Source organism: Hemibagrus wyckioides, linkage group LG15 (genome assembly GCF_019097595.1).
Source record: "Hemibagrus wyckioides isolate EC202008001 linkage group LG15, SWU_Hwy_1.0, whole genome shotgun sequence".
Classification (NCBI taxonomy): Eukaryota; Metazoa; Chordata; class Actinopteri; order Siluriformes; family Bagridae; genus Hemibagrus; species Hemibagrus wyckioides.
Genome location: NC_080724.1, coordinates 19,639,317 through 19,652,182, shown reverse-complemented (window position 1 = coordinate 19,652,182; position 12,866 = coordinate 19,639,317). Strand labels below are relative to the sequence as shown.

Here is a 12,866-nt window from a genome sequence, read left to right as displayed (position 1 = left end):
AGTGCTTCGTAATGGTGACATATTTTATTCAAGAAATCGTACAGGCCTGTCCTGTAAAGATCCCTCGATATCAGATCATTCTTGTATATATATTGATTTAAGAAGCGAATGCAAGGCAAACCCCAGGCATGTTTTGTTACAGACGGTAAATTGTGTAAACTGGATCGTTTTTAATTGTAACTCACTCTAGGGCTTCATGTGCTTTTACACAGGATATTGCCACCATGCAGCTCTGTGCCAACAAGCTGGATAAGAAAGATTTCTTCGGGAAATCGGACCCCTTCCTGGTGTTCTATCGCAGCAACGAGGACGGCACGTAAGCAACAGCTACCGGCTCAGATGGATGCTGTTTTGCTAAAATTACCAGTATAGATCGTTCCAGCATGACGTGATTATTTCTTGCATACAGATAAGGTGACAAGTGCTCATGGAAGTGCTCATTATATTCGTTTTTATCTTCAGTAATGTGTCTGTTGCTGGTAATATGACTGTTTGGTGGGCTCAGCGTTGTGCCAGTTTATTTGACCTGGCACTTTGTTATAGGTTCACCATCTGCCACAAAACAGAGGTGATCAAAAACACTCTGAATCCAGTGTGGCAGCCCTTCACCATCCCTGTACGTGCTCTGTGTAATGGAGATTATGACAGGTGAGGAGAGTGGGCAATGTATTCGACACACTCACACACACACACACACACAGAGCTCTTAGCTTTACTTTCAGTTCTTATTGCTGTTGCTGTCTGCTGCATGGTGAGTTAAATTATCACCCACTCAGGCCTCAGACTCAGAGGTAGCCCGAGATAATGTGGCTAGCTGAAATACGCGGTGTAGCCGTGCGATTCGGACGCATGTGGTGTAGATGAGTCTGACTGCTGCGTCTCGGCGGCACTGAGTGCAACACCAGCAGAGAGTGACGCCTTCGCTCCGGCCTCCTGCTCACACTGAGCTTTCACTAGAATTAAACCACTAGAAGGGTAACAAACAACCAAACTCCACTTTTATCACACAAAGTTTCACAACGTAGTGTCCGGGTCTGCTGAACATATACGGTGTAGAAGCGTAGGACAAATGAAGGCGATCCTCCTAGACTTTATTAAGATTTATTAAGATCCAAAATAATGAGTGTACAGTAGAATGTGATAATAATAGCAAATAGTGAGGCTGGTTTATAAAAAGTGATCACGCAGGTTATCATGTATAAGGTATATAATGTATATATATATATATATTTATCGCCATGGCATCGTTTCCGTAATCGTCTGTGTTGTCACAACATTTATTTTCATACAGAATTGCATTCATTTCTTCCAAAGATCCTGTGTTGATGCTGAGAGAGTCGTGCCGTCTTCTCCAGCACATTCTCAATGGGGTTAAGGTCTGGACTCTGTAGTGGCCAATCCATGTGTGAAGATGATGTCACGTGCTCCCTGAACCACTCTTTAACAATTTGGCATTTTCATCTTGGAATATGCCAGTCAAGGAAGAAACTTGGTCATCAGTATACTTATGTAGTCAGCTGACGTCATTTTTTGGGCACATAATGTTGCTGAACCTGGGCCTGAGCAACTGAACCAACCCCTGATCATAACACTGGGGCATGATGGGTACATCACTTCATCTGCCTCTCTTCTTTCTCTCATACACCCATCACTCTGGGACAGGGTAATTCTGCTTCATTGCTCCAGAGTCCAATCTGTATTCTCTCTATCAAACTCAAGCCTTTTTTTTTCTGATTACCGTCACTGATAAGAGGTATTCTTAATGCCATACAGTGGTTTAGTCCCAGTCCCTTGAGTTCTCTTCACTCTGTGCATGTGGAAATGTTCTTACTTTCATTAAGAATCATAGCTGTGAGTTCTACCGTTGTGCATTTTTCAAGTGCTCTCGATAACCATTATTCAAGATTTTTTTCTGACCACATATCTTCCTCAACGATGAAGGTCCACCATTATTCCTATGTGTTGGACAGTCCTTTACCCAGTCTCAGCTACCCTTAGTTGTTTTCTATGATTAAGGCCAACAACGTGACCCTTATGAAACAGAGCCACCTCACTGTATTATTTAGGGTTAAATAACATGTTGCCAGCTGAAACATTACATTACATTACGATTACATTCATGTGCAAGTAAAGGCAGATGTCCCAAAACTTTTGGCAATATAGTGTATTAATAAGTCTTCTATGTAGTAATTATGCAATAGAAGACTCTCACCTCTTTGCTTTGTTAAATAGTCCAGGTGGAGTATGTATGTATACTCCAGTGTACTGCCTGCTACTGAGTTGTTGGTTTAGCATGAAGAATTCCTGACACATCAAAAACTACGAGCAATGTAAATGTTTAGGAATAGAAATAGGAGTGGAATTACAATGATGATGGAATTCCATAGTGACATTACTCAGCAGCATTGTTCTAAAGGACATGAAAGACCAGGAAGACAGTTTTACTGTTTGGATGATGTCTAATTGGCATCTCATTTCATCTGTACTCATTGGAATGTCTGAGGATTTGAAGATAGAATCTCTTTTCATGGGTGAAGATTTATTCATAGTTTTGTTTGTTTGTTTTCTCTCTTTTTTAAAAATCCAGAACAGTTAAAGTGGATGTCTATGACTGGGACCGAGACGGAAGGTACTGTAGCTGTGTTTCTCATTGACCTTTATCAGAGTTTGAACCCGATTTCTTTGACTTGGACATATTCCTGTTTCAACATCACGTTGTTGCTCCTGGAGCATTCCTTTTAAACCACTCATTCCCGCCTGATGTGATCGGTGTGCACCTCCTACTCCTGAGTCATGTGAAAGTTTTCTCCAGTCCAATGTCAAACTTTCAAGCTATGGTGTAGTTCTTCACTTCAGTTTGTAAAGTTGTCGCTGCAGTTTACAGTTAGCTCTGTAACTGTAGTTCTGATTAAGCTTTAATCCTTTCATTAAATGAATGAAGAAAGAAGTGCAGTAAACTTTTTTCCCCCCAGAGGACAAAAAAATAGCAATGTAAAATCAGCATTGAATATCTTACTTCGCATTGTTGGTTCCTGGGTTGCTCCCTGTGTGTGAGGGGTCACCACAGCAGACTAACTGGTCCACACAACAACTTGCCACAGGTTTTATGCCAGATGCCCTTCCTGACGCAACCCTCCCATTTTATCCGGGCTTGGGACCGGCACTGCATCCAGTGGCTGGGGTTGGGGTTGGGGCATTGGCTGGGAATGGAACCCGGGCCTTCCACATGGTAGACGAGAAACCCTACCACTGAGCCACCAATGCCCCACAGTGGAACTTTAAGAATTTTTAGTGTTTCTTAATTATTTCTGTTTTCCCCTAGCCTACTAGGGGCAATATATTCCTAGAAAAGTTCATTAAAAAATTCATAAAAATAGTTTTAAAAAATTCATTTTTTTATTTCTCACATACCTATTTCTATGTCCAAGGTGCATGGTGATATCAACCCCATTGCTGCTCTCTGAGATGCCCCAAGTGCTTGCTTAAAAGCATTTATATTTGAAGCCAGTATGTTTAACCACTACACTTCTGTGTAAGGTCATCCCAACGGAGGAAAAACCCAACATGACTCTGATTCTATATCAGACTGGCCAGAACATCATTCATTCGTTTATGCTGATTGAAACACGAGCTGATTTCTATTTCTCTGGCAGTGTAGTGGTGAAAAGATTTGGATTTTTGATGTGAAATATGGGACAATGTGATGCTTTACCATTCTAAAAATTGTGTATTTTGGAGTAGGTTGGGTTTTTTTTAATGTAGTCCCCCGACTAGCCCTCACTTGTTGTAGGAAAGCTAGCAAGGCTGACAGGACCTGATGTGAACATGGATCTGATATTAAGATGGAACTTTTAGCAAATTTATAGGCAATTTAGAGCAGCCAATACAGAAACCAGATATATAGTTACTGCAGGAACAGGCCTGAAGTTTCACAAGATTGAAACGGGAATCTTGAGCCGTCCATCACACGGCATTATGCCCTTGTTCACACCTACAGGCGATTTCTCTTACTAATCAATCCTCCTCGTAGAGAGTGGGAGGAAACTGGAGAACTCGGACATGGACTCAGGAAGAACATTTGAATATTTTTAGTATGATCATGTTTCAATGGTTCAATATCTGCAACATGGATTAAGTTAATGAATTGAAATGCAAAGCTACACTGTAGGGAATTTTCCAGCTGCTCAAGAGAGAGAAGTGTTGGAGGCACACACTGATGGCATCATATGGGTCAGTGACTGGGTCAAAAAATAATTGTTGAGGGGATGCTGATCCGACGTAAAGCACACATGCTCACCAGCAGATAACTGCCCAGTCACTGAGTGCAGATTTATCCCTAATTTTAATCACATTTATTCGATTCATTTGACTTTTTTCTTCAGTCATGATTTTATCGGTGAGTTTACCACCAGCTACAGAGAGCTGTCTCGAGGCCAGAGCCAGTTTAACGTCTACGAGGTGAGCGGAAAGCTTGTGTGTGCCGTTCACACTCAATACAATTTTCTTTAGCTTTTATGCTGATTGTAACAATCGCCTCATTTTAGAGCTTATGCCATGTCTAATTTCAGGTCCTCAATCCCAAAAAGAAAGGAAGGAAAAAGAAATACATAAACTCTGGCACAGTAAGTAGGATGGCCTGTCAAAGTTTCCTCTCCTGCAAATTCATTTTCATAATTACCCTCATTATCTAATCTTTCACACGCGCTCCAGGTGACGCTTTTGTCCTTCAAAGTGGAATCTGAGTACACTTTTGTGGACTTCATCAGGGGCGGGTGAGAGCTTTGTTCAAACTCGAATAGAGATGTTTATCCTGTACAATGGGCCTCATTGATCAAGCTCAGTGTGAACGGATTTATTAATAAATCATTCTCGTGACGCGTTTACACAAGAAATTTGGTATTCCTGAAAATCCTACAAATTCATTGTATCCTACTCGTGCTCCTGAGTGTGTGTGTAAATATCCACATAAGAAGACCATTTAATGTAAACCTCGACTTCACATCAAACCATTAGCATGGATTACTGCACTTTGATATTGAGTGCTGGCTTTAATTAGCATTAATTGATTTTATTAGGAAGTACCTTCGCTGTGAAAAATGTCATCTTAACAGGTGATAAGTCAGATTTATCCTCTGTTTTTCATTATTAGATCACAATAAACCAAATAGAAATAAATACAAGATTATTAAAGCTAATCATAGGCACATTCTTCTATTTCTAGGAATAAATACTTATTCTAAATCTTATCTAAATTTAAAGCTTGAAATAGTAAACTACACCAATCAGGCATAACATTATGACCACCTGCCTAATATTGTGTTGGTTCCCCTTTTGCTGCCAAAACAGTCCTGACCCGTCCTGCACTGTGTATTCTGACACCTTTCTATCAGAACCAGCATTAACTTCTTCAGCAATCTGAGCAACAGTAGCTCGTCTGTTGGATCGGATCACACGGGCCAGCCTTCACTCCCCACGTGCATCAATGAGCCTTGACCGCCCATGACCCTGTCACCGGTTCACCACTGTTCCTTCCTTGGACCACTTTTGATAGATACTGACCACTGCAGACCGGGAACACCCCACAAGAGCTGCAGTTTTGGAGATGCTCTGATCCAGTGGTCTAGCCATCACAATCTGTCCCTTCGTCAAACTCGCACAAATCCTTACGCTTGTCCATTTTTCCTGCTTCTAACATCAACTTTGAGGACAAAATGTTCACTTGCTGCCTCTAATATATCCCACCCACTAACAGGTGCCATGATGAGGAGATCATCAGTCTTATTCACTTCACCTCTCAGTGGTCATAATGTTATGGCTGATGGGTCTGGGTCTAGAAATAGGTTTAATAATCTTACATTTGGTTTCTCTGTAAACGTTTAATAGAAATACTAGATCAATGTATACAAGAGGTCACAGAATATTATGTAAAAGCCAGTTGTTTAAAATTGTTGGCATTATTTAAAGAATGTAAAAAAAATTAAAGTGACGCAACACAAACACACAAAGAAAATAAGACAAATAAAAGTGTCTGTCTGCGCGTAGTCATAAATAAACACCGCAGCTCTATTTGTTTTATGCAAACACTTGAAAATGATTGATGAGGCCCAAAATGCAAAAAGAAATCAGTGTCTGTTTATCATAGTCGGTCAAATATAATTCAACTATTGGGAAGATTAAAATTTACACTCTAAAACTTTTTAAAACAGGACTCAGCTCAACTTCACAGTAGCCATAGACTTCACCGCGTCCAATGGTAAGCCTCAGTTTTTTGCTGTTATTATTATTTCTGGCATCTGTCTTTCTGGATCTATTATATAACTTGATTTGATTTCAGTGTATTGCAACATGCAGTATGTGTGTGTGTTTATATATATATATATATATATATATATATATATATATATATATATATATATATATATATATATATATATATATATATATATATATATATATATATATATATATGTATTTATGTGTGTGTGTGTGTGTGTGTGTGTGTGCATTGCAGGTAACCCAGCCCAGCCCACATCTCTCCACTACATGAGTCCATATCAGATGAACGCCTACGCGATGGCATTAAAAGCAGTTGGTGAAATCATTCAGGATTATGACAGTGACAAACTTTTCCCTGCTTATGGGTTCGGAGCTAAAATTCCTCCTGACGGAAACGTCTCTCATGCTTTCCCCCTGGTGAGCTGCACCTGGTGCTATCAGCTATTCAGCAATAACAATAAAGCAGATATATATATATATAAGAACGTATATTTACGCAGCATTAACTGCATCATCATGATCGTTTCATGATAATCAATGTTTATTCATCACTAATGAATTAAAGTTTGTAGTTTATTGATAAATCACGGGATAACCGTTAACCATTAACCATTAACCGTCTTCCAGAAATTGAGCTTTTCCAATGCCCTTAACTGACCCCAACTCTCTATTAGTCTAAAGATGTTTTGCAAGGGGTGGAGCTAAAAAAAAGCCTGAATTGAAATAGTGAGTGAAAGCTGTGGTTTAAGAGGAATAAAACACAATGGGGTGGTAATAGTCAGGCCGCATTAAGAGTCAAGGTCATAGCAAGGTCATTTCCAACCCTGGATTAGGAAAATCCAAAGAGCCTCAGAGACTTGGACACTTGCGATGGTGTCCTCTGATGTCAAATCGGCAGTAAACAAGGAAACATTTCTTACCTTAAAACGAGTTATTCTGTATCTACAAGTATTTACTTGTTACTTACATTATGAATCAACATAGAGACATTTACAGTTGTTAAAATCTATAATACTGACTATACTGCTTTGAGGAGGAAACGATACATCACTCTTCAATGTACATGTTGAGAGTAAGTGATATTCTCTTTGCTGTAGAACTCAGACTGTGAGAATGCTAACTGTGTGGGAATTGAGGGAGTCCTGGAAGCTTATTACGAATGTCTGAGAACAGTGCAGCTCTACGGACCCACGAACTTTGCTCCTGTCATCAAGCAGGTGGCACAGTAAGCGACATTCTCTCTCTCTCATGCTTTACTTTCTTTCTTTCTTTCTCTACTGTCGTTATTGTCCACTTTCTTTGTTGCTAACCCTCTCCATTAGTGTGATTAATAATCTCCAGCATCTCTCCATACTCACATACATCAAAAACTCTGTCTGAATACAGAGCGTGCTGTCAGGGCCATTATTACTTTCTAGATGGCCAGAGGGGGACCTGCGAAATACATAACTTTTTTAGAATGGTGCGCACGACTCTCTGTCCTCTTAGACAGAACTGCACACCGTGACTGATATGCAGTAGGCTTCGGTTCTTTCACTAGGTTTCATTTTAATCTTATGCGGTGCACAGATTTATCAGATGCAAGAGAAGAAAATCCCCCCAATCAAGGAAGCCTGCATGTGTCGGATCCTTGCCTGACTGCGGGGTTGCAAGGGGGCTTTAGGAGGCCCCACTGATCGATCTTGAGCGGTTTACATTTAATAACAGCACCAGAGCGGCAACACAGTGAGGAAAGATTTCGAGATTGTTATTGATGTGGAATAGTTCAAGGGCATCAGCGCAAAGCTTGGCTTAGCCTTTACCAATCTTCATTTCTACCTATTTTTGACTTCTCCTTTCAGCTCTTTTCAAAAATGAGTTGTGTTTTGTAGCTTTCAGTACCTTATGTACCGAATCTTATGTGTCTTATATTACAGTGTTTCTTTTATATTTAGTTCCATGTGCTATGTAAGGTCTGTATTATTTAGGATTATGTCTGTTTCTGGGGTGGGCTTAGCGGTTAGGACGTTTTGCCTTGTACCTCCAGGGTTGGGGATTCGATTCATGCACCTCTCCCGCATACACAGGAGGGTGGTTGTGGCTCAAGTGGTTAAGGCTGTGGGTTGTTGATCAGAAGATAGGAGGTTCAAGCCCCAGCACTGCCATGTTGCCACTGTTGGGTCCTTGAGCAAGAACCTTAACATTCTGTGCTCCAGGGGTGCTGTATAATGGCTGACCCCCAACCTCTAAGCCTGGGATATGCAAGGAAAGAATTTCCCTGTGCTGTAATGCATATGTGACAAACAAAGGCTGTTTTTCTTTTCTTTTCTGCATGTGATTCTGTGTGGTTTCTTTTAGGTACTCTGGTTTCCTCCACCAGTTTGAAATATCAGAATGGGCAAAAAGCTCATTCTTTGTAAGCTCTAGAGACTTTTGTTTCTGAAAATCTCAAGAGATTTATAAAAATACTCAAACTAGCCCATCTGGTACCAATAGCCAAGTCACACTTTCCCCCCTCATTTTGATGTTTGATTTGTGGACATTATCTGAAGCTCTTGACCTGTATCTCCATTACACCGGTGCCACATAATTGGCTGATTAGATAACGAGCAGGTGAATGAGCATGTGTTCCTTTTAAAGCGCACAGTGAGTGTATGTCTCAGGTGTAAAGGTTTGCTCCTCCTCTCACAGGGCCGCAGCAGGCGTGACAGACGGCTCGCAGTACTACGTGTTGCTCATGATCACAGATGGAGTCATCTCGGACATGGTGCAGACTAAAGAGGCTGTGGTCGATGTGCGTCTCCTCCACCCGTATCTCCATCATCCCTTACTGCAGCTTCTAAATGTGAGCTCTTTCAGAAACAAATGACACTTCTCTCTCTCTCTCTCTCCCTATAGGCCTCCTCCCTGCCCATGTCAATCATCATCATTGGGGTGGGGCCTGCTGAGTTTGATGGTGAGTGTTGAAGATATCTGAAAAAAAGATATATCTGTGTCTATACAAACCAGGCAAATGAAAGCTCAGGGACCTTTGCTAAAACTGTAGCTAATGCTAAATATATGTGGAGTTAGGTGCATTAATACAGAAACAAATGAGTATAATCATAGTCTTTATCCTTTTTCTAAGAAAGCCTCTAAGGTAGCAAGTTGACATGTTTCCTCTATCAGCTCAGGTGTTTCTTTTTCACGCTGAACATATTCAATCACAATCTTATGCCAGTCTAGCCTCACTCCAGAATCCCTGCTCTGTGTGTTTTCCTGGTTTGGATATTGTCCTTGTCTCTCTCTATCCAGCGATGGAGGAGTTAGATGGTGACGAGGTGCGGGTGTCCTCCCGGGGCCGTGCCGCCGAACGGGACATTGTTCAGGTGCTTATCATGACATCAGCAATTTTTCCTATTCTTCTACATCCGATAAAGCTTATTATTATTTCATTTGCAAAATATCTGATAGCTTGATCCAGTGAGCAGGAAGAACGCAAGCATGCAGCACAGACTTTCTAAGTATTTCTGTTTTTAACTACCCTCCTAGGAGCAATATATTCATAGAAAAGTAAACTAAATCTAAACGGTGATATCAGACCCATTCCTGCTCCTGAGATGCTTGATCCAAGCGCTTGTTCATCAATATCCTAGAAATTTGGAGGTGTTATCTTCAACCACTTAAATTCTGTACATGTATATGTAATTCTGTATCTCATCCTGAAAACATACAGTGTCCTGATCTAATTTATACCAGAAAAAAATTCATTCTTTATACTGGTACTAACTTGTAGCTGTCAGTAATGCAAAAAATAATGCAATAATTAGAACAGATCCATTAATATAAACCAATCAGAAGTGAGAATTGAACTGTGCTGTGGTGTAAAATGTAATAAAGCTCCCAGGCCACTGTGACTACAGCTACTGAATGTGTATGTGTCCCTCAGTTTGTGCCATTTAGGGACTACATCGACCGCTCGGGAAATCAGGTATTGAGCATGGCTCGTCTGGCCAAGGACGTACTGGCTGAGATTCCCGAGCAGCTGCTGTCTTTCATGAAGAGCCGTGGCATCGAACCCAGACCTGCTCTGTCCCACTCTCCTCCACCACATCTCCACGTACATCTCTGATCCCATGTCAAGCTCCTGTTCACAGATTAGCTGGATATAATAACCTAATATCAAATACTGACTGAAACAATAACTGTATAATATAGTCTAGATCGTATGTGGTTATGTCACGCTCTGATTATTAATGATCACTATGTTTGTCATGGGTTTGCACTTACTCAGGTTTTCAGTAACGTCTCGTCAGTTCTGGTTGTACGACATCTCTCGCACATTATCGGCCTCTACCTGCTATAGATGTGTGTGTCCAAGATGGACGGTTTAACACGTGCACACTTGTCGGTGTGTCTTTAGCATGTAGTGCAGCGCCTGATGGTTATTCGTTTGCCTTCACCCTCTCCGTCTTCGTTTTTCTTTTCCTCTTGAACATTCACCCTGAGAGAAACAAGTGGTGTAAATATGTGCAGCTCTTTCTAAACGGAGGTTTTATAAACAGAAATTAAACAGACACTATCGATAAAGAGGACTAAAGATGTTGTTTACCCTCAACGATTATTCCGCAGGAACTTATATATTTTTACATTTAGTTATGTTGCATTTCATGTCAACGCTTGCTGCTATAACAGGTACAGATCGTCGTTGCCTCTTGCTTTCTCTCACGACTGGAAATAAAATGCAGCTCGTCATGTTACGGAGAAACCGCCAAGGGCGAAATCATCCCTGAACACGTGCCATATGGCAGAAAACTTTTAAAAGGAAAAGTTTATTGAGTCTCCCAAAGTGACTCATGTAGAATATAGAATTCTTCAGCAGAATGTGTTCATCATGGATTAGCAATTTTATTTATAATGGTTTGTTTCCTTTCCAAGTCCTTGGGTTATATCGCTTCACACTCAACAATGCTTATCTGTAAATATCGTGTCCATAAGCGGGAATGAATTAATAGTTAAATTACAACATTTCAACTACTGCATAATAATGTCATATCGTTTCTACATCACAACCTTGTACATTTTTGTAGCTTAACGTTCTCTTTAAATAAATGAAAACGACACGTGGATGATAATAACTCAGACGGTTGAGCAGATCTCCATGAGGAATGTAAAGCGTATCTATTAGGAATTAGGAGATATGTACAACTCCTCCTAACAGCTACTACTTAACTAGTCATTTTCAGCAGTTAGCAGTTAGCGTTAAGGAAGAACTGCACATTTGTTTCAGCTTACTTACCTGCATAGTTACTTGATGAGTTATGGAACGGTATTGTTGACGTGGAGATGATAATGTATTAGAGCCAGCACATTAATGTATACCTGTGATTTGCCACACAGCTGGAGCTACTATAAAATCAGTGGAGGTAAAAAAAAAAAAAAAAGGCAGGATGAAAAATGGGACAGATCGCTCTAAGTGTTTGTGCTGAGGAAATTATTATCAGTGTTTGGGAGCAGAAGAAGTGTGTATCCGGCTGTGAAGTTATGGATGAGGTAGGAGTAATGGCACTGTACTGAAAATGTAATTATATTGTTCTGTAAGCCGCACAGCATTTTGCATGTACACATCTGCACAAGCTGCTCCGATATGAGCGGATGTTTTCCACACACAGATCCAGATGTTGCATGCTTGAATTTTCCATCCAGTGAGACGACATACAGTCTCACATGAGTCTATTTGTACAGGTTTATTGTGCTCGTGTGCCATCTTGTGTTAAACAATGTAGTCACATGTAGCTGTGCAAAAAAAGTGTAATATCTACAATATTGAATCATTTCCCCCCCCCAGTATAGTGTTAGGATGTGAAGGACAATTTCAGTTTTTTCTTTGCCTCCAGTGTTTATTCTGAAATAAAGCATGTATGTCTGGTACAATGTCAGGAAGCTTCTTTTTCTTTGTCAGATGAACGAGTTAAAACTACTGTAACGATCCTATTCCAGATTTGAAAATACTTTTTATTTTAATAAATACTTTGTGTTTTAAAGAGCACTCTGAGACTTCAAATCTCTTTTTATATTAAAGCTTTCATCCATATTGGAAAAATATAAGATTTTTATTTTTACTAATGGGTTTTTATTTTATTTTATTTTATTTTATTTGCACAGAACCAGGACTGAAGCTTTTTTTTTATTATGGAAGCTCTTGATTGAGATAATAGCAGAAATAGCATTAAAATAAAGAAATAATCAGAAAATAATGGAGCATTTCTGGACCTTACAGAACACAGTTACTTGAGATGCTCTCTTTCTTATTCTTCTGGTTTCCTCTCTTCCACTGTGAGCGGCTTCACCAGGTAGGACCGAAACATTTCTTTCTTTTTCACCTGAAATTACAAAAAGACTTAAAATCTCACTTTGCCTGATTTTCCAATTGCAGCAGGGGCTCTCTTACATTTTTAGACAGGAAGTTCTGTTGTATGTAGCTGACTAGTGTGTGTTATTAGGTAGAACTTACAGGTTGCAGAGCCCGCTGTTCCCTCATTGCTTCTCGCTGCTGTCTCCTCATCATCGCCTGCAGGGTTTTCTCTCTTTTGCCCCTGGAGCAATGGAGAGTAAGACAAACAGTAAGACCA

At 40.2% G+C, this 12,866-nt stretch overlaps 1 protein-coding gene across 2 annotated transcripts in view; it reads left to right on the top strand.

Annotated features, from left to right (window-relative positions):
* The window catches only part of cpne9 (copine family member IX), a 48,914-nt gene extending 36,741 nt beyond the window's left edge, over positions 1 to 12,173 (top strand). For both annotated transcript variants that reach the window (XM_058410959.1, XM_058410958.1), the window contains 13 exons: positions 213 to 316; positions 544 to 648; positions 2,588 to 2,629; positions 4,383 to 4,458; positions 4,569 to 4,622; positions 4,711 to 4,772; positions 6,207 to 6,253; positions 6,512 to 6,693; positions 7,374 to 7,501; positions 8,947 to 9,049; positions 9,154 to 9,211; positions 9,550 to 9,623; positions 10,184 to 12,173. In XM_058410959.1, coding sequence (XP_058266942.1) covers positions 213 to 316; positions 544 to 648; positions 2,588 to 2,629; positions 4,383 to 4,458; positions 4,569 to 4,622; positions 4,711 to 4,772; positions 6,207 to 6,253; positions 6,512 to 6,693; positions 7,374 to 7,501; positions 8,947 to 9,049; positions 9,154 to 9,211; positions 9,550 to 9,623; positions 10,184 to 10,366 — 1,218 coding nt within the window. In that variant the 3' untranslated portion in view covers positions 10,367 to 12,173. The remainder of the gene's footprint in view (positions 1 to 212; positions 317 to 543; positions 649 to 2,587; positions 2,630 to 4,382; positions 4,459 to 4,568; positions 4,623 to 4,710; positions 4,773 to 6,206; positions 6,254 to 6,511; positions 6,694 to 7,373; positions 7,502 to 8,946; positions 9,050 to 9,153; positions 9,212 to 9,549; positions 9,624 to 10,183) is intronic.
* The last annotated feature ends 693 nt before the right edge of the window (positions 12,174 to 12,866 follow it).